This window comes from Struthio camelus, chromosome 1 (genome assembly GCF_040807025.1).
Source record: "Struthio camelus isolate bStrCam1 chromosome 1, bStrCam1.hap1, whole genome shotgun sequence".
Classification (NCBI taxonomy): domain Eukaryota; kingdom Metazoa; phylum Chordata; class Aves; order Struthioniformes; family Struthionidae; genus Struthio; species Struthio camelus.
Genome location: NC_090942.1, coordinates 53925356 through 53946630, shown reverse-complemented (window position 1 = coordinate 53946630; position 21275 = coordinate 53925356). Strand labels below are relative to the sequence as shown.

Here is a 21275-nt window from a genome sequence, read left to right as displayed (position 1 = left end):
GTCAGGACTGGGGGGCCCATGGCTGTGCAGGGGCAGAGCCATGGTAGGGCTGGAGCCAGCCCTGCTATGGTGTTGCAGGGCAGGGCTTGAAGGGCCTGGGCTGGGCTGAAATGGGGACCTGGGCCTGGGCAGGGTGGGGGAGGCTCCAGGGGCTGGCCAGGGACATGGAGGGCTGGGAGGGCCCTCAGGAGTGCCCTGGTATCCTCCTCCGTGACGCAACTATGAGACTGCCTCTCTATCTTTGGGCAAATGGCAGTCTGTGCTTATGTAACCCATCGTGCTAGGCTTTGTCTTTGAACAATGCAAATGTGGCTGTGCTCTTCTTGCTGATCAGGACTGCTCTTTCTGAAGTGATTTCTGTTGAGCAGTCATGGTACAAAGACAAAAATATGGGTCTACCACTACAACCTCCCCTTCCTTTCTTCTCCTGTGATGCAGTATTTCCTCACTGCGTGGGAAGTCACTTTGATAAAGCAAGAGCAAATAGGCTTGGTTGCTAGATGAAAAAAATCTTACATAGTAATGTTTTTAAGTGCAAAGTGGTGAGGAAGGCTAAATCACTCTTCTCTTCTTGTCACTCTTGTCTTCACGTTAAGGTGACAGCTGATGACACTCACAAGATTCTTCATAAATAAGTTACCTTACTCTGTTCAAAGCAAGAGTCAGTATTTTGGACTTTGTATCAGGCATCATTTTCACATATCAGTGGTCTAATTAGCATGAACATGTTGGCAGACACTCATCCAATTGCAAACATGGGACTGTGAGTTGGCTAATCAGTCCAAAGTCTTGATAAACATCATCTGGGGATATCCTGATCCTAACTAGTGTCAAACTCTGAGAAGAAGTGCCAGATAGTCTGCATCAAGGAAAGGATAAGATGAAGTCCTTATCACAAGGCTTCCTAATTCCTGGGGTGGGGGGTTGATTTATGCATCTTCCTCCATTTGGGGGGGGGGAGGGGGAGAAGAGAGTCAAGATTCAGATCAACCCTGCCTGAAAGGCACGTTTCTAGTTTCCAGTTCAGATGATCCTGTCGGTAAAAAGCCTCTGGGCTCTTTCCCTGTTCTGCCAGACCTACCCTAACAAAACACTTGAAAATGAACACACAGTATACGTCCTGCTTTCCTTGCCCCTCCTATATTCTTTCTCAGTGAGGAACTGATGCATTGTTACGATGAACGATGTTCCTCAAAGAATTCCAAGTTACTGGTATGAAACATCTTTTTCTAGTTGAGAAAATTGATCTTAAAATAGGAATAAAAAGGTTTGCTCCATATACAGCTCATTCCCACTTTATAAAATCTCTGTAAAGAGTATAATGAGGTCAGTATTACACAACTGACTGATTCTTAAATGCCTGGAAAAATCAATTGAAAACATCCATCCCTCCTGACCTATTTCTTCATCTATAGATACCGTTTCACATCTCTAATTTCTTTATAAAGGTCTTTGGGGTTTTGGTTCATTGAATGTAAATTATTAATTTGTTATGTATTTGAGAAGCAAAGAAAATAATAGTATCTGATGTCTCTGCAGCTCTAGACTATACTATAGCGATGGCAGCAAGGCTTCCTTAATACATGGAAGAATACATGGATACACACCACATCTGAAAAACCTGCTAGTTTTGCCATTTTTTTTAGGGTTTTTTTTTTACAATAGAAAGACATAAACTATTTAGCATATTTGGTTGGGCACCACTGAAACTCTTCAAGATACCTTTTCTCAGTAAAGGATCCCCAGAGAGGATTATTACTGGAAGAACAGAACTATTACAGGTCATTTAATTTTTAAATGACTTGGAAATTTTGCCACAGCATGAGAAGCCTCTTAAAATGAAAATAATCTGTAGGCTTTTCACAGAGGCCCAGTGAAAGGTAAGCCTCTGGAGAAGAAGCTAGTTTTAAAAGTCAGAGGTTTGTGCAATCGCTGGAAATTCAGGCTATATGTATATATATGTGTGTGTATGTATATATTTTTATATACACATATATAAAAATTTATAACCTTATTATGGAAGTTTCTGTCAGCAAGCTTTTCTTCTTTTTATCTGGGCTTTTTTCTTTTGTGTTGTTGCTGAAGCAGGAACCATCCTGTTTTTTTGCTGAGCCGTGAACAAGCCCAGGAAAAGGCATGCAACTTTTTAGGTAGGGTTTGCTGCCTGAACAACCGTTCCATCTTCCTCTAGAAGAATAGATGGTGGGATCCATTTTGTTGCTATTGGAATTGTTTGGTGTATCATTTGGAAGGATTTGGGGAATCCCAGATGGAAATAAATCTTAGGGTTGTTGAGTTTTTTTAAGCTGGAAATGAATCACAGAATGGTTGAGGTTGGAAGGGACCTCCGGAGATCACCTAGTCCAACCCCCCCCTGCTCAAGCAGGGTCCTCTAGAGCATATTTCCCAGGATCGCGTCCAGATGGGTCTTGACAGCGAAGGAGACGCCACAGCCTCTCTGGGCAACCTATTCAGTGCTCAATCACCCTCACAGTAAAGAAGTTTTTTCCTCATGTTCAGATGGAACTGCCTGTGCTTCAGTTTGTGCCTGTTGCCTCTTGTCCTGTCGCTGGGCCCCACGGAGAAGAGTCTGGCCCCAAAACATTGGGGGCCTGAACAATGCTTATAAAAGAGAGGTATAAAAAAGGATAATCATCTCACTTGTTTAATCAAGATGAATGTAATATTAAAGAGAAAGTATGAAGGAGTTTATCTGGAAAACTTGAAATAACATGCGATATTGACTGAAATTGCATTAAATACTGAGTATCTGTGAATGAACTCGGCGGGTGACTTGCAGTTCTGACACCTGGGAAGAGCATGTCATGCAAGTATGCCAAGTGTTAACGCAGACAGGTCGCGAAGCGTTTCATCAGGAGGAAGCCTTGCTACCTGAGAACGCCAGAAGCCCTTTTTTTTGTTACGCGTGGTGCATCTGAGCAGCCCGTTATAAGGGATTTTCAACGGCTATCGAGATAGCTCTGGGGTCAATGAGGGCAAAACGCACCAGGTCATTTGGGACATGCTGGGAGAGGGGCAGAGGATAGGCGCAGGGCCATAGCGGGGAAACGAAGGCCAGGCCCACACTTCACAGGCGACAGAAGGGACGAGGCAGCAGGCCAAGGCCCCGGCAGGCCCTTTCACGCTGTTTGAAGCCCATCACGGCCAAGCGGCAGGAAAGACGAGGCGAGGGCAGCGGCGGGGAGGCGGGCGCTGTGGGCTGAAGGCGGGGCGCGCAGGGCCGAGTGACCACGAGGACCGCGGCCGGGGCGGGCAGAGGAGGGGGGAGCCCTTTCGGGGGGCTCCTTGTGGGGAGGCGTCGGCCCTCGCCCTCCCCCGTGCGGCCGGGGCCGCTCCCCGCGCTGGGCGGTGCCGCCCCCGCCTCTGTCACTAGGTGATGCTGCAGCCAAGATGGCGGCGGGTGCCGAGTGAGGGCGAGCGGAGGCAGCGGCTCCGCTCGCGGCGGTCTCCCCGGCCCGGGCGGGCGGAGGCGGAGGGATGAGGCGGTTCGGCGGCGGCCGCCGGTTGTCGTGAGGGGCGCGGGCCGGCAGGCAGACGTCATGGCGGGGATTATCAAGAAACAGATCCTGAAGCATCTCTCCAGGTCAGCACGGCGCCGGGGCGCCCCTGCCCGGGGGCAGGCTGCGGGTCCCCGCGCCGCTCCTCCGGCGGGGAGAGGCTCCCCGTCCCCGGGGCTTGGCGCAGGGCGGGGGGAACCGGGCTGCACTCAGTCCGCGGAGGGTAGAGCCGCAGCCGCCTCCTCGGGGTGACGGTTTTGAGGCAGAGGGGGCGGGCGGCTGCTTTGGCGGGCCTGTCTTAGGGTGACAGGCTTAACAACGGCCACGAGCCCCCTCGCTCGACGCCGGGGGGGGGTACAGCCGTCGTCCCCCCGGCGGCGGCCGTTCCGAGGCGAGCAGGGGTCCCCGGGTGAGTCACTGCTGGGCTTTCAGTCGCACCGCCGCCGGGCAGACGGACCCCCCCTCCCGCCCGCCTCCGCTGATTTGCGCCGTCCTCCCGTTCCCCGCGGCGGCGTCCCCGGCGGCGCAACGGCCTCGGCCGTTGACAGGGCATCTCGCGGCGCCAACGGCCGCCTGGGCGAAGGGAGACCACGAGAGAGAAGGAAAGCGTGGAGGGGGGGAAGCGGAAGCCACATAAAAAGACGACCTTAATTAAAACTTGGTGGAAAAAACCTTCACAGTTCGTTTACACCCTGGATGTGCGGCAGCCTGGAGCTCCCGCACGGTGCCAGGTGAGGGGCATGCAAAGGGTTAAAGTAACTTCTGCATTTTCTGAGTAACTTTAATAGTATCTAATGTGCCTTATGGTAAAAATAGGTACTACAGTAAAATGTCGTGGCTGTGAATCACCTAATTCAAGCCTGTGCTTGAAAGATGAAGAGCTGTAGAGAGTACACAATGTTGACAGCTGGTTAACACAATCTAAAACAACCAACTCATCTCAGGCATTCTGAAAAGAGAGACTGAAGTACTTGCATATATGATCTGCTATGGTACCCAGGTTGTTATTCTTGGGAATTTACTTATATAATTAAAAAATGTAATCTGAAAAGTTGGTAGCTATGCTTATTTTTTTTTCCAAGATGTTTATTCTGATTCTGTATGGTATTTCTGAAAGGCATTTATTTCTGGGCCATTTACTAGTACTGATGAAAAACCAAACAAAATAAATGACAGATTGTCATTTGACAAAGCTGTTGACAGTGTACAGAGATAACAAAAATCTCATTTCAAAGCCTTTGCTATCTGTCCCTTAAAGATTGATAGTTATATGAAACAATGATTTTTCTCTTCCACTCTTTTTGCGAGATTGTGGCTGGGAATGCTAGTACTGGCATCTTGCCTGCACCTGAACATAACTGAGCACTCTGAGAACAGAAATGGAATACTAAGATGTCATCTGCCTTGAATCACTCTAATAAAAAATACACATGAAATCATGAGACTTAATTGAAGGTCTGACCAATACTATCACTTCCTATGAACTGACAGTGCTATTTAGGAAGCTTTATGAACAGAAGAACTTTTGTCTGCATGCTCCAGGTTAAGGTCTACAATGTGTCTAGTATGTAGGTATGAGTAACATCAGCTATTTTGATCTAGTATTTTAAATCAGCAGCTGCATAATTAGGATTAACCACTTTTTAATGTTGATAACTATTTGCTTTCTATTTCTTGTGATGATGCTTAATCAACAATGCTATATTAATTAATTGCTACCAGTTTGAGGATCTTAAAATTTATGGGATATCACTCCTGCTTTGCAGTTTGAAATTCAGGCTTGTAAGCCATGCTACATTTTCATTAAGATACCCAAGAAGCAAATTGACTCCTGATTATGAGTGTTTTTAGTCACATGACCAGATACTATCTTTTTTCCTCTGCAGAAAAGGTGTTTCACTGATTGCAGAAGTCAGTTATATGGGAGATCAGAACTCAGATGGCACAAGTACCTGTAGATCTGGCACTTCAAGTGTCAGGAGTTTGTTTTTCAGCCAAAGTGCTAGTGCTATCCTTTCTTTCAGGATTTCTTTTAATATCTGCTTTGTAAGAGCTGTGGTTAAAGTAGTGTTTCCTACACTAAGTTCCTGCAATACTGAGAATGATCAAGTGCACTTCCACTTAAGATAGTTATTACTATATTGGTTCCTGTTCTGCAGTTCTCAGTTCCTCTAGACTGATGCCTGTTTGTTGTCTCCAAAAAAGCTGCTGTTAGTGGCCAGATTGAAGCGTACTGGAGAAAACCCACATATAAAGTGAATCAGGATGACTGGATGATTTTTTCCATCCTTCCTTTATATTTCCTCTCCTTTTACTTCTTCATGTTTGAAGAAAACCAAATAAATTTTTACCTCAAAGGAAGAAATAGGAACTATGATCTTGTAGTTTTGGTTACAGAGAAACACTTTCCTTTTTTGCCACAGATCACTGATTCAGCAGAATTTTCTAGTGTTGCAGTATCTGTTACCTGTGCATGTTAACAGTTTTCAGCATTCTTCTAGCTATCTATATGCCATATACAAAAAAATTAAGAGCATAGTTATGTCATTAAGCAGTGTAGATTTCATTTAACACTTCAGTGTTTTTAGAGTGGTATGTACACTAGTGCTGTGGAGGAGACTTGTGTTACATTTGTTAGCTATGGAAAACTCTAAAAGTGCTTAAGGTATGAAAACATGAAGGAGGAGACCCAAACTGCATTTTAGAACAGTTTTGGTATCTAAATTGTTTAAGCCTTTTTAAGAGGCTTTTCTTATTGATTTATTGCAGCTTAGAAATAGTGAAGATGCATAGATTTTTACAAACAAAAAAAAAAAAACAAGCTCTAAGTCCTGTGTCAAGAGCTGATGATTTGTTCCTGCCATCTTTTAAGATTAAGAAAGTAAGATACGTGCCTTATCTGCAACATATGTTGCTATTCTCCAAGGCTACAGAAACACATGAAGAGAAAGTGTCAGTTTGATCACACCCAAGCCAGGTGGAAAGCATAACAAATCCATTTAACCATAACAAGTATACAGGTTCAGAAATGTCAATATAGGTGTTACTGCTGGTGACAAACAGATTTACAGTAACATACAGTAATACAACAACAGAATCAACAGTAAGTGATTTGATTAATAATCAATTGACCCATTGTAATGACAAACTCTTTATATAGTTTACAGGAAGCTCTAAACAAATACAGAATCAGGCAGTCTCAGAGAGTCAAAACCAGATTACAAAGTTATTGTGAAAGTAAATTGCAAATAACTAAACACCAGAGAAGATACAGATATGGATAGGGAAGTGGTTAATGAGGAGGAAGACAAGTTAGAAATTCTAGATAGCAGATCAGGAATCCTAAATGTTAGCATTGTCAAGCCACACTATATAAACGTGTTCTCTCCCATAAGTGCAAGACTCCTGCATTAACAAGAGTTACAGGAACTGACCCTTGAGTAACCCTCAAAGGTTGACCAATACACTCACATGTTCTCCATAGGAGGGCCCACTCAGCAGGAAGGCAGTAGCCAGATCCAAAATGTTCTTGATCCAGAATCCCAAACCAGGGGGGGAAGAAAGGAGCAGGGGGAACAGCAAGTCCTGAAGCAGAACAAGCCTGTTTTCCTTCCCCTTCTGCAAGAAGTCCAGTGCTTCAGGTCTGCTGCTCCTTACCCACAAACACCTCCCCACCTTCTTTTTTCTTCCAGCTCAAATCCAAGCTAGAAACACCCATCACTGCTCTTTTTATAGCCTAAATGAATGGTGGGCGTGGTCATCACTCACTGCATAGAGGTTCCTGATTGGTCAGTTTCTGATCCTTTTCGAGGACCAACAATGAGTTCTGGAACCTTCTAAGGATTGGCGGCTACCACCTGTTGTTATCACATGGTGTCGGCTCCCCAATCATCGTCCACTCATTTGGGAGGAATCTGCCAGAGAGCAGGTCTACCTGAGTGGGGGTCAAACAGGGCAATCTTAACAGCTAACAGGTCTACCCATTCTCGCCTGGAGGTGGGGGGGAGGGCATTGAACCACTACAGAAGAAGAGGGGAACAAAGTACATTTTTCTATTATTCTTGAGACTGTGGCGCTTGGAGTAGTATAAGAAACTACATGGTGTCTGCTAGGTTGAAGAGATGAATGTGTCTTTCAGAGGCTAAGTGCCTTGAATGAAATATGGGCGTATGTCAGCTCCTTAGCTGGTATTAGGTCCTTTTGTTGCTAATGAGGATCCTGGAGTGTCTTTGTTTCATAGTATAGCTGTCCTAAAATGAAATGAACATACCTGAATAATGGCACGATCAATTACAAAAGTAGGAATAAGATACAGTGCTGAGGAGTTTTCTGTGTAATGCTGGGATTAGTTACTTGTGCTATTTCAGAATCTTCCCTGCTGTTCTGAAACACATGGTGAAACTTCATGCGTGCAGTTGCATGGTTTCATGAGTGAGAGACTTCTTGCTAAACAGCAGCTTTTCTTCCAAAATTTTCTGTGGACTGTTTTATTAATACTTGAACACAATACACTTCTTAGGGTTATTTCTTTTTCTTTGGTAAGGCTTTGTAGACAAATGTATAAAACAGTGGTTTTAAAGGTTCCCAGTAGGACTGTATATTGCACTATGTAAGACTGCGCTAATGTACATATTGTGCATGTCCAAATTTGCATCTATGTGGAGTTGTCTAAGTAGCCCTACTGAATATGACACTCTTCTGTTTATCAATGGTAACATATACCTTCAACTTAAAATATGTTTTTTGTTTGAATTTTATTTTATTTGCTATTTTCACAAAAAACAGTAAGAGGTTTAAAGATATTTGTTATGGCAGAAACCTGGATCATTTTCAGTTTGAGTGAAAAACTGATGTTCTGCACAAACAGCTTTTAGACACTTCAACTCAAACCTTTGCTTTTGGTTCCTTGAAGTAATAGATGTAAAAATACTAAGTTTTTATTAAAAGAAAATTGCAATGTAGTTTGTGTGACAAAATATTCTACTTCATAATTGCAAAATCATTCTAAAATACATATGAAAGTTAGTTTTACAAAGAGTAACATACTAATTGTATTACAGCAGCACTGGATATCAGGAATCAGCAGATTTTGCTATAGACAGTGGTATCATACACCACCTGGTACACTTCACTGATACACATCCTGCCTAAGTATTTGATCTGCATATCACACTTATTATACCACTAGGAAGGTATGTCTGTTGGTGAGGGATGTTCCCATCTGTAGCGATTTAACTTGACTCCTTTTAGAACCTACCAGTGCAAAATAAGTTATTTATATAGCCAGAATGGACTAATTCCTTCTTTTAACTAACGAAAGTCTGGATGACCTTTGAAACGTCCAGCTTCTACTTGTAGCAAAAGAAGTGAGATTTTTGCTTATTTTCTCATTTTTGAGTATTCTACTCCTATGTCATTTTACTTCTGTGAAAGTTACCCAGTTCTATTAGTTCTGGATAAACAGCTGAAGATGACAACAGAAGTGGGCAATTTTCCTAGAGTAAGTGTAAATAGGTTCTCTCTCTGCTTGTACTGAACTTTTTAAAGGATGTATTCTACATGACTGACTTTATGGGATTGTGTAGTATGCGAAAAATTTCAAAACACAATGTAGGTGGAATAATAAATGCTCATGGAAGTGTGTTAGCGTAACTTGAGTTTATCGTAAACAAATGCTGCACCTAGTGAAAGAATTTGAGTGGAAAATAATAGGTCAGGCAGTAAAGCAGAACTACTTGAGACTGCAGAGGAAAAGGAGGAGAAAGAACAGTGTAAAGTTTCATTATAGTCCTGTATTTCTTAACTTCTCTCATGTTAAAAATTCAGTACTTCTTGCATTTAAATGGAGATGTCATGCTAACAGTTTCATCAATGTGAAGGTGCCAGTAGTATTCTGTTGAGCATTAAGAAATCAATAAATGTTGTTCAAGGAAAATCAAAAGCTTTCACTTCTTTATATTTCTGTCACTAGTTTCATACATTTTGATTGCAGAACATCTGCCAAAAAGCCAAACTGAAATTACTGCGATGCTTTACTTGATGTTATAAAGGTATTTTAGAAGTAAAACAGTAATAATATATTTGCTAGTAGAACTCTTGATCATTACATTCATTACTATTAGTAAACTTTTAAGGTATCTGTAAAATCTTGTGAGTGGCTATTCAGAAAGACTTCTTAAGATTTCAGTAGCATTTGGATTAATAAAATAAACTCACAGAATTAATGCCTAGTTTTTAGGTTGGTTTACATTATTTTTCCCTTTTTTTCAAATTTATTACAAATCTGAAAGCTTATCCTGCAAACATTTTATATGTACACTTAAGTTCTCTTGAGCTTTTGTAATGATGTCAGACAAGTTTTGTATGTGATTAATTTGTCAGTAGGGTTTTAGTTGTATAGTATGTGGTCATTTGCTTTGAAGCAACTCTCATGATAGTTTTATTGGGAAATAAGTTCCAGAATGAAAGGGATATTGAAGATTACTTCATATACAGGAAGCTTAGTGCAAAGCATTCTCGGGAAGAAAGCATACAAAGTAAAACCTGTGAGGAATAAAACCATGTCCTATGTTCAAATGATTATCGAATGAATAAAAATCAAAATATCAAATTTCTGAAAATATAATTATAGGTTATATTTTACACTGAAGAGCTAGAAAAGTATGTATTCACTCAGAATAAGAGAGATTTTTAAAGGTATGCTTTAATTTCTGTTTTCTTGTACGAGCAGACTGAGCAAAGGAGATTTCTGATGAAATATTAACAGAATTATAAAGGGTTGCAGAAGGTGATTTGTTCTACAGATTTTTTTGTCAATTCATGGGGGGAAAATTGCTAAGAAGTAATCACATTGCCGATGCCTAGTTTTTGTCTGGTTGCTGGGGAAACCACGTTTTTTGATGTGTAGCTCCAACAGCGGTTCTTTTATGCACCCGGTAATCCTGTGAATCTGGTGCTAACTAGAGTTCAGATCTCCTCATTTGGAGCTCAAATGGCTTCCTTTGGTAAGAAGAAACAGAAGAGGAATATAAGAAGCCTAAGAGCTCCAACTCGGGCTGCGGCTTTCAGTACTTCCAGTCTTCCTGGTGTGGAAGCGCGAGTCTTGTGTGAAGCAGGTCCTCAGCACAAATTTTGTGGCAGTCCTGCCATGCAGCTTGAGAGTACAAGAGTTTTCATCTTCTCAGACTAGCAGGCTTCTTCTGCTATCTGACTCCTGAGAAAGCAGCCTTGGGAGCCAGCTACCCGGGAATCTGGAAGTTACATGGTTGCTTACTTCTGGAACAGTTTTCATGTTGTAGCTGCTCCGTGGCTGGGGATCTAAAGAACTTTAGAAAAATAATCATCTATGAGTAGGCCTCTGTAATTCAGATCTGTGATAAATCTCTTCAGTGTATCCCAACAAAATGCCTATAAAGGGCACTGTCCAAATGCTAGGATTTTATTGTACCCAACAGGCTAAAAGAGAGGGAATTAATTATATTTAGGCTGAGGCCTCTTTTCAAAGTGAGGACAGTTAACAAATAATTTTTTTCTATTTTTTTAATTTATTTTTTAATTACCACAGGGTTTGCTAAATTAAATACTCAATTTCTTTAACTTATGAGAAGTTTAATGTCCTAAACTTATATCATGCAAAATCAGGACATTAAAAATGTGCAAGTCTTTTAGCACTGCCAAAATAAAACAACAAATCCCAGAAATTGTGTTCCCTTACCTCTGCAGAGTCCATATCTTTAGCCTGACTTCTAAACAGGTGTGGTTGAGACACTGAATGGGAACAAATAACATAGGTTGAGAAATCTCAGGCTAGGCAAAGCAAAAGTTATCTCCTGTTTAAAATTATGCTAAGGGCCTCTCATGGTGCCTCTCTGGGCTATCTTCCTTCTCACATTCAAAATATACTTACTGAGTATCTCTGAAAGCAGTTAGAGTTAGCTAGATTCTGTAGGCTTTTTCTGCATGGTTGAAACTGTCTCTATAGGCTGTTCATTTAAATACAGTTGCAGTGTTATAGCAACAGACAGCAATAGTTATTCTCATGGGACCCTACCATTTTGCACCAATCTATTTCCTTTCTATTTATATAATGTTATAAAGTATAACAAACTGTTGTAACTGCAGTTGTCTTCAGCTAAAATTCTCTTACGTTATTGTATCACTCCTTTTTCCCTTTGAACTTGATCCCTTGTGTGTCCCCTGTGTCCCGTTCCCTGCAGCGATCCCTGCTGGCTGTGGTGGAGATTGGTTTGCTGTGAATATCCTTACTACCAAAATGAGTACCAGAAGCTTCTCAGAAACCGTGGCAACTGACCACTTGCTTTCACCAGGAGTAGGGGCCTTTTGTCTGAATACCTTGCCCTCAGGTAACTTCCCCTCTCCCACCCTTGTAGATTAACTGTAAGAGGTGGTATGCATTTATGCAAATTTGGGACTGAAATGAGGTCTATGAAATGTTAATTGGGTTTTCTCTCTCTTTCTTTTGTTTTTGTAACTTATAAATCAGCAGAAAGTAAATGTTTGCTATGCAGGTTTTTTTTTTTTTTAAGTCCTAAATTAAATTTGCAGAACTGGTTTCTGAAGTAAACCAACAATCCACGTTATAAACATACCTTGTATGTGTAATTTCTGAATATAATCTTTCAGGTGCTTTCCCATACCTTCAGGTATTTGACATTTGTTATTTATCTTTTTTACCTGTTTAATTCCTTTGTGTAACTTAATGTTTGTTATCTCTGTATTGATAGGTATTTGAAGGATCAGTTAGTCCTTCAGCTAGTTCACATAAGGGAATAGGTCGTTACTTGATTTTAAAAAAAAAAAAAAGTAGGCGTAAGACTTAAATGTAATGTCTTACTGAAAAATCTAATTTTGTTGCAAAATCCGATCAGTTAACATTAATAAGATATCTGCTAATGTCACATAAAGGGTGCAGTTTCCAAACAGCAGATATATAGTGCTTTTGCACTGCACCTTTATTTCTTGATTTACATTTATAAATTTAATTTACATCAAAAGGCTTTTATTTGCATTAGTTACAAGATGTTGTATTTTGAGTGGAATGTAATAGCTCTCAAGTACAAGCCAGTTTTCAAAATGTGGTTCTTAAAATTTGATCTCTTATTTATGCTCCTGCAATATGCACACTTGCATATACCTTGCCAGATATGTTTTAGTATGTTAGGAATTTGATGTTTTCTTTTACTCAGCATAAATGTTAAGCTCTGTCGGGTATAGGATTGTAATGTTTTAAAATAGCTTTTTTTTAATTGATCAATTCTATGCTTATGTAAGTGGTACATGAAAAGAGTTATGGAGCAGAGTAGCTAATGTTGGTCCATGTGAACTTTTATCATAAATGAAACAGAAATTTACTGAGCAATGTTTTACTTTCGAGATTATTACTATTCATGCAATGTAAGCTCCTTGTTTTTGTTCATTGCCTGGCTATATCTGAGCATATCTGCCTCGTGACATATAATTAGCTGATAGCTGATAGCCGTTGATGACAGCAGCTATTTCTGTTGGGTCTGTTTGTACCCAGAGAAGAACTAGTACAGTTTTTCCAAAAAGAAGGTAATTCTATAATAATACATATAGGAAATTAATTAATTAGAGGGAAATTTATATGCAGTAAAGTTAAGAAAGATGGTAGGAATGTCAGTATGAGATGAGACTTTGAATGGATGGGCATATTAAGTTGAGAAGAACTGGGATTTACTTTGCCCATAGGAAGTCAGCTGGAGTAGGAGTTCCACGCTGAAGCCCCTTATGTGTAGTGATGAAATGGAAGCAACTGTTTGGAAAGCGTCAGCAAAGCAGATATACTATTCAGGTACCTTGCCTCATAGGATGGGAGAGGTAAGGGAGATTGTGTAACATTGCACCAGATACCTTACAGAAGTATGGTCTGGTTGCTGGGACAGGGTCCTAATTGGTGATCTGCCTGGCAGGAGAAAAAGGAAGATCCGGTTTTGGACTATGATAGGTTGAAATGTCTGATGAGTATTAGGTGGTTCACGTCCTGTAGCCTGAGAGGTCCCACCCAAGCTACATGGGTGTAAGTAGTGTCACGGACTTGTCTGGTGTGCTGTGACCCATGGCCAGCTGAGAGCGGTAGATCTAGGCTGGGCATTCAGATATGGGAATGCCCTGTCCTGCTCCAGAGGGATGGCTCATGCTTGTCTCCACCAGGTGGTGTGCAGCAGATCATGTTGAGCCTCACCATGCTGGGCATCCAGCGAGTCATGCAGTGTTCTCCATTTTGCACTCAGCCATCCAAATACACACCTGACAATTCTGCAGAAGTTCAAAGTCTGATTAAACAGAGCATGCAGGCATACTTGTGGTGTGACCACATCACCCATGGTTAAAGGGGTTAGCCCCATCTCCTGCACACCTTTATGTCAGAGGGAAGAAGGTGGTGCCGGTCCAGTATCACGAATAGTGAGGGATGTTCTTGAAAACTCTGCTGTTACGTGCAGCTGCTGCTATTGATATTGCCATCTCTGAGTCTCCTGTGATTCTCCATAGCTTGCAGAATGAGGGAATAGTAAACCCTGCAGTTTATATACTGATAGGGGCCACCTGGAAGGAAAGTGTATAGTATTTGACAATCCATGCTGGAAACAATATTGCTGACACAGTTGACCTCTGGGTAAAGTCTGGAGGATGGCCTCTCAGACTGCCACAATTTTGCCCATCATAGGTTTGTGTGGTAGTCATCCACTGCCTGCTAGTAGTCAGTGGTGATGAGGTTTTACAGTGCTATGACATGTTCTTTTCCTGGTGCAGATTGTGAGGGTGCCACTGTTTGTGGGGGTTTTTTTATTGTCCAGAAATACTGAAATTTATCCTCACAAATGTTTATTCTCTGCCTAATGTACTGTGCATGTTCTTACTTTCAATAAAGAACTTGAAGTGCTTATCTGTCGGAAAGTGCGTCTAAGTGCGTCTGATCAATCCTACTGTGCTGTAGCAAAAAAAAAAAAAGCATTATTTTACAAACCCTGCCACATGAATGTATTAATTGTTTTTAAATTCTGTTAAGCTTTTGATTTTGGTACAGTATTTTATCCTGGTGTTCCATGGTCATTAAAAGGTTGTTTAATGAGTGTTTCCTTCTTTTGGTTTTAAATATGCTCCCTTTTGGTTTCATGTATGCATTTGTTTTTACATTAGGATAAGTCAGCACCCAGTCAACTTTTATGCATTGTTCATTACTTTGTCATTAATGTTTCTTTTTATCCTCTTCATTTCTAAATTAGTTTTAATATTTTCAGAAATGGAGATAATATCCAAGATGAGGGCATGCTGTCATACTTTATGATGACATTTAATACTACTTTCCATTCGTTCTTTATAGAGTAGTACTTTTCCTTTTTTGTGTCCCAGGCAGCTTTTTGTCAAATTGTATCTTCTAGTTTTATTTCCTTAAAATGTATGTTTTACTTAGAACCCAGTAATTTCTGTGAATTATTTCTCCAAGTATCCGATACCTTGTATTGCCAGTGAGTGAACTGCTGTTGGAAAACCATTAGCTGATGTCTTAGCTTCCTCAGAAAGACAGTTTACTTTAATGTTACTGTCAACTTTTACATGTCTTAACTCAGCTTGTGGAACTAAAATTCATCTACTCCAAATCGTACATAAACCATAGTTAAAAGGCTTCATGCTAGGTGAAATGCTATTTTAATACACTGCATTAACATTAGAACGTCCCTAAGAAAGACAGGATTCATTCGAAGGCTTCTGATACTCCACAGTTCACCACCTTTTTCTGTGGTATTACTAAATATATTCAAATGTCTTTGACGTGTTAGATACTGTTGCTCTTGTGATATCCTGACCAGTTGCTAATAACCATGAGCCCTTATTACATGGTTAATTTTTGTAGCAGCTTTTGTGATGTCTTGAGCAAAGTTTTTTAAAGAACTAAGAAATGATATCAGCTGGCTGATTATAATCTTATTTCATATTTTTGAAGGATTAAAATAGACTTCTTTTACAGAAGTTGCATTTGTTTGTCCCTGGTTCATCACTTTCATGCAAACTTCTCATTGCTGTCTTATTCTTTCAATACAGGTCAATCACTGTTGCGTCTATAAAGTCTATATCTTCTTCAGATAACACCTTTGCTTAATGACAGTGAAATCTTTTTAATCCTGTGTGACTGTTTTAAATCTGTCCCATCCTTTCTCTTCTCTCCTTTCACACTTGGATCAAAACAGAAGTGCTGTTCAGAGCTCTTTTGAATGTCATTATGCTTAACATTATTGGTATGTAGAGTTGGTTTTTTGTTCTAGCAAGTCTGTTGTCTTTTCTCATGAGGGATCTAAGCACCTTTGTACTTCAAGCTTAACTATTGATGTGCTGCTATTGCAAAAACCGTAGCAGTGGTCCTGAACTCAGTATTTGCAGGTAAAGTTTTGTTCGTGAGAGACTTTGATGTTGCTTCTGGCTACAGGAAATGAACACAGAGAGGAAATTATTATGTTGCTTGCAGCATGTTATTCAGTTTCTTTCTTCTCTTCTCTTCTTCCTTGTTTTTGGCTTAGTGAAAGGAGCACTAATTTGGGAATTTTTCAGACCAAGTCAGCTGTTAAAAATCAGCTTTAATTTGTGGTATTACACCAGATGAGAGGAACTTACTCATAACAGTAAACGCTCTGGGGATCCTCCTTTTTTTTTCTGTGACAGGTTTGACAAAGGGTTAGTTCTGTCCTTCTTCAGTTTACATGTGAAATCTTAAAATTCCAAGTGATACAATAAGCAGAATGATACTAGGCCTCCTTCCCTCTATTACCTAGAACTGTGGAAATATGTCCCTTCCTCAGAGCTGCAGTTAAGAAATAAGATCATGTTTCCTGCTTCAGAATTTGTATGGAATTCCTTAGTGATCTAATAACTTGGTTCAGTCAGATGAATTGGAAAAAAAACAGTCGTCTTTCTTTTCCATTCCTACTATTTTATTATGGACACAGTTACCAGTTCTTGTTAGGACATATGGCCCTTTTCCAGAGCCCGTTTGTCTGAACCATTCATCTTTAAGAGTTCTAGTTCATAGCACAGAGATAAGCAAAAAATCTGGCACATCATAGGTTTAATATTGTCTGTCATGGTTAGAGTATATACATAGCAACAAGTCATTGAAGGAACTTGACTTAAAAAAGGGGTGGAGGGATATGGTAGTACCAGCAGAATGGATTATGTATTCAGCAGATGTGCAAAACATCTGAGAATCCCATTTGAAATGTGATCAAGACTCTAGTTATTTCTATGTTAAAGCCAGAGGTTGGAGTTTCAGTTGAACTTGACAAGACATTTGGTATTCTCTTCAAACCTCCAAATAATATTATGGAGACCTCTTATTAGAAATTGAAAAATTTTAAATGGTTTTCTGTGTAATATGTTTTACTATATTAAATACGATCACAAATTTCAAATTACTATATACTCAGAGCAACAAGATTTTTCACTAACCTTAGGAGTAGTACCTCTCTACTTTACATAAAAATTGTGAATATAATAGCCTAGTAAGTTCTCAAAGTTCAAGCAATTAAGCATTCCACATCCAAGGGATACAATAGTTCTTTACATACAGAGAAAATTTGCCAGCCTCAAAAGGCCTAATATCTCCTTTTTAAACTTTGACTGATGTTAAGCATTTGGAAACATCTTCAAGGCATTGTTAACAGCAGAGCTTAATGAAAACATATTAAAATGTTATTTAATAATAAAATTAAAAAGTAATATTATTTAACATTAAATACCAGATTTTATCTGTGTAACAATTTTTCTGTGATTATTATGCCAACTCGTAGCAAGCTCAGTACTGAATTAGAGGCACATCAACCTGTCTGTGGCACACGTTCTCCCTGAGCCTCTGTTGTCTGAATACAAAGCAGAAAGAAAAGTCAAAGCAGTGTGGCTTGTTGGGGCATATCCTGATTGAACATATGATGGGGTACTAGAACAATACAGTATGGAGAGCTGTGTCATCCCAAGGGTATTTTTGGAATTCAAAATGCCATTCTTTTTGTCCTTTAGCTTGTCTTTTAATGTTGTCCACGAAGTTCTGAATTCTGTAAACTTCCATGGCTTCTGTCTCACTCCCAAACTAACTGGTGCAATCATGTTTTATTTTGCAGGCTATCTGCCCATAGAGGTTGACTTTTAAATTTTTATGTAAGTTAGAGGCCACCATGTAAAACGAAGGGGTATTTCTGTTATTTGAGGTTGCATGAAACAGTGCTAAAGTGCTGAAAATATCTCAGAGAGAAACAGAACAAGGGCATTGTATGGAACAACTGAGTCTACAAGAAGTAGGGAACTAGCAGAGGAACTTGAAACGTCGTGACGTCCTGTGGGGAAAATTAGCTCTGGACGAAGCAGGTGGGAGATGTTGTGTAGTTGTCACATATTATGAAGTTACTGTGGGTTTTGGAAAAATGCCACTGTCTTCCCCAGTATCCACTTATCAACCACATTCCTCCTGTGGAAGTGGAATGGAGAAATCTGCTACTGGAGGTGCCTAAACCTCTGCGCCTCTCGAACTGGAAGGCGTCATCTGTCAGGTGGATATACTCGTGTGTTGATCTGTGCTGAATGAAGCAGCGCTCAGAGCATTGTCCCTTCTCCAGACTGCAGAAGAGGAGAGGTAACAAACTCAAAGCACTGTTCTTGGAAGAGTTAAAAAATGACGCAGGAAAGGGGAAAAATGGCACCCGTGGCTGAAATTGCTTTACCTGTCCTTTTGCTGCTTCTTAGGAGGGACTGGCTCCTATTTTGGCTATCTGAAGCACCAATCTTTTGCTGGATGTCAGAAATAACTCAGAACTGGCTTTGCTGTCTCTGTTCTCCTCTTGAATAGCACGTTAATGTCTTTCTCACTGTGAAGCTTGGAAACACATTCCTGTAGATCCTCTGGGTTTCACTGTGATATGTCTGTGATTGAACCCAAACTGATTAGATTTGCCTTCATGCTCGTGCAGCGTAGCAATAGGGAATCCTGAGAGGAGTTATTCCACAGAGCACCAAAGTCTCATGAGACACTGGGCCTTGGCCTTATCCTGCTGCTTCATATCCTTTGCCTAGACATACTGTGCAGTTCCCCAGAGCCAAGTTCTCCCAGTTTCCTCTCCCCACAGAGGCAGAAGGCTCTGAACTGCCTTCCTGCTCCTGGGTGGAGGGTAATGTATGTGTGTGAGTGTATGTGTGCATGCATACTTACCCTGTGCATCAGTCTACATGGAAATGGCGTATACCAAATTTAAGTAGTTGGCATGAGATCTGAAGTGTAAACATGCATAGAGAAGTGCTGCGTAAAAGTAGTACCTTTTTGTTTCCTCTTCTAAGTGAATTCTCAGCCACTCCTGCTTGCTCCAAGAATAACCGTATATGTTGTAGGTTTGGGAGTGATTTTTTTTTCCCTGTCCTTCCAAAAGCTAGAGAAGCATGAAATGGATTCAATTCTGCCTTATAGAGTATAAAATCAATACTTAACTACATTCTGATTAAAGATTTGTTGTTCAGGGTGATGGACAAACTAGAAAGACTATCTCATAGCATATTTAATTCTATGCATTTACTTCTAAATGGAGATGATTAGGTGAACAAAAACATAGAGGGACAAAGAACCTATGAAACACCACAGTACTATTTCTTTTTGAGGTGAAATTATACTTAAGGTTTTTCTTTTCTTTTTTTGCAGAACATTATTATAGGTAAATTGTTAGCTACGTGTGGGACAGCTCTGATGATAGTTTTATATGCGTTTACTTAAGAGGCATGTTTGCTTTTAGGTTCACCAAAAATCTATCACCTGACAAGATCAACCTGAGCACGTTAAAGGGGGAAGGTCAGCTGACCAATTTAGAGTTGGATCAAGAGGTGCTTCAGAACATGCTGGATCTACCAACATGGCTTGCTATAAACAAGGTCTTTTGCAATAAAGCATCTATTAGGGTGAGCATTTTGTTATGCTGGAATGGTAATTAACCAAAGATTTTCTTTCTCCCTTCTGTCTCTATAAACTTTCAAGCAGTTTTGTATTATTAGAAATTGTGTTTTTCTCTCTGCAGTTTTCAGTATTCATCAAAGGTCTTAGCAGCAATAATTGCGTCCTAATTTTTGTTTCTCATAGGGTGGCATGAAATATGTATGGAAACAATGAAAATGATCATTGTTTTCTTCTTTCTGAGTAAATTTCATCATGTACATTTTAAGACGGGGTAAATATAAAAGCTTGTATTTGCCCTGGTAATTACAATCTCTTATAATTATTATACTCTTTTGTATGTGTAATTCCTTCTCTTTCCCTTCTTTTTCTGTTGCTATCGCTCTTCTTCCTTTCTAATCTCCAAAACTGTCCTTCTGAGGGATTTTGCTCTCTGTGGAAAATGTGGAAACACTCTGGGTTTAGCAGATGTTGCTTTTTTTGGTCCTCGTGGCTGCTAACAAATGAGGCAATGTACGTTATCTTCCCTCCTAGATTATACTAGTGCAAGAGTAAGAAATGAAGTTATGATCTAGTCGGATTTGGCAGTTCTTCGGCCTTTTCTTTAAATAGGAGATTGCCTTGATTTTTCTGAATGCAGTGAACGTTCTGAACGTGATGCTTTGTTACAGGCATCCAGTTATTTATAAGCCAACACTGCAAATGTGGATTTCCTTGCCTTTTAAAGGAAGGAATGTGGAAGACAGCATTGCTTTTCTTGATGTTTGACAGCTCAATATTAAAGAGACAGATTCTGTCTCTCTGTGCTTTCGTTTCAAAGATACTTAGGTTCTGAAGTTGAATTTGTGCACACACACTACTATTTTTAACATATGATATAAATTTATTTTTCAATATTTTCAGATAAACTTGACATTTTGAAGGTAATATACTAATTTGGGTCCAGAAGTTGTACTATGCATAGTTAAAACATATTCTAAACAAGTACCTTATTTTACTTTAATTTGTTTTAAAATTATATTTTATCTTGCAGATACCATGGACAAAATTGAAAACACATCCCATCTCTTTGGTGAGTTCTGAAACCAGCTCCTGAATAGGCTCTGTATAGCAGAATTGATTTCAAATATTGATATAGTTCTCTTGAACTGACTTAGGAATAATTTAAACGTTAACAGCTCTATACTAAGCTTCCTCTGTGTAGCAGCAAATCAAGATAAGATACCTTAATGTTTTTGGTATTTGGTTTATTTTTGCTATTTATAGCTTTGGGCCTAATCATCGTAATGTTTGACTGTTAGCTGATTTCTATCAGAAAAACAAGTTCTTCAATCATTACATCTTATTTCAGGTTTACCTGCCAGGTAGTCCAACTAGCGCCGTTACAAGTTCCTGCCTATTTTTTTAGAACTATTGTTTATAAGGCCTTTTATATTCTACCTCTGGACCCTACCATTCATCCTAGCTATAGCAGGTTTGACAGAAGTAACACTTACGTAGTTTCTGTACCAGCCCGAGAATTCAGCTTGAATGTAAATCGAACATAAAAGATACAAATAGGACTCAGCACAAACTGGAATCAATGCTAATTCTTGTTTTTTTTTTGTTTTATTTCATTTTCTATTTTTAAAAAGTATCCTGAGAAGTGTGGGACCACTGGAAGTAATTTACTTGGAGATGGATAAGCCTTCTTAATGCTATTTTCATAAGAATAAATACTCTTTTAATTGTCATGATTACCAAACTCACTATAAATAGTTGAATGTGTAATTCCTTAGTTCTGAATTGTACTTGGAAAAATC

At 39.9% G+C, this 21275-nt stretch overlaps 1 protein-coding gene across 8 annotated transcripts in view; it reads left to right on the top strand.

The window, feature by feature from the left end:
- The first annotated feature begins 3275 nt into the window (after positions 1–3275).
- Positions 3276–21275, top strand: part of BLTP3B (bridge-like lipid transfer protein family member 3B) — a 59632-nt gene continuing 41632 nt past the window's right edge. For 2 of the 8 annotated variants that reach the window (XM_068938540.1, XM_068938524.1), the window contains exons 1-3: positions 3387–3604; positions 19319–19481; positions 20507–20545. In XM_068938540.1, the coding sequence (XP_068794641.1) occupies positions 3561–3604; positions 19319–19481; positions 20507–20545 (246 nt within the window). In that variant the 5' untranslated portion in view covers positions 3387–3560. Of the gene's footprint in view, positions 3605–11734; positions 11882–19318; positions 19482–20503; positions 20546–21275 lie in introns of those variants that run through there. The other 6 variants (XM_068938560.1, XM_068938550.1, XM_068938532.1 and 3 more) reach the window with 6 other exon arrangements.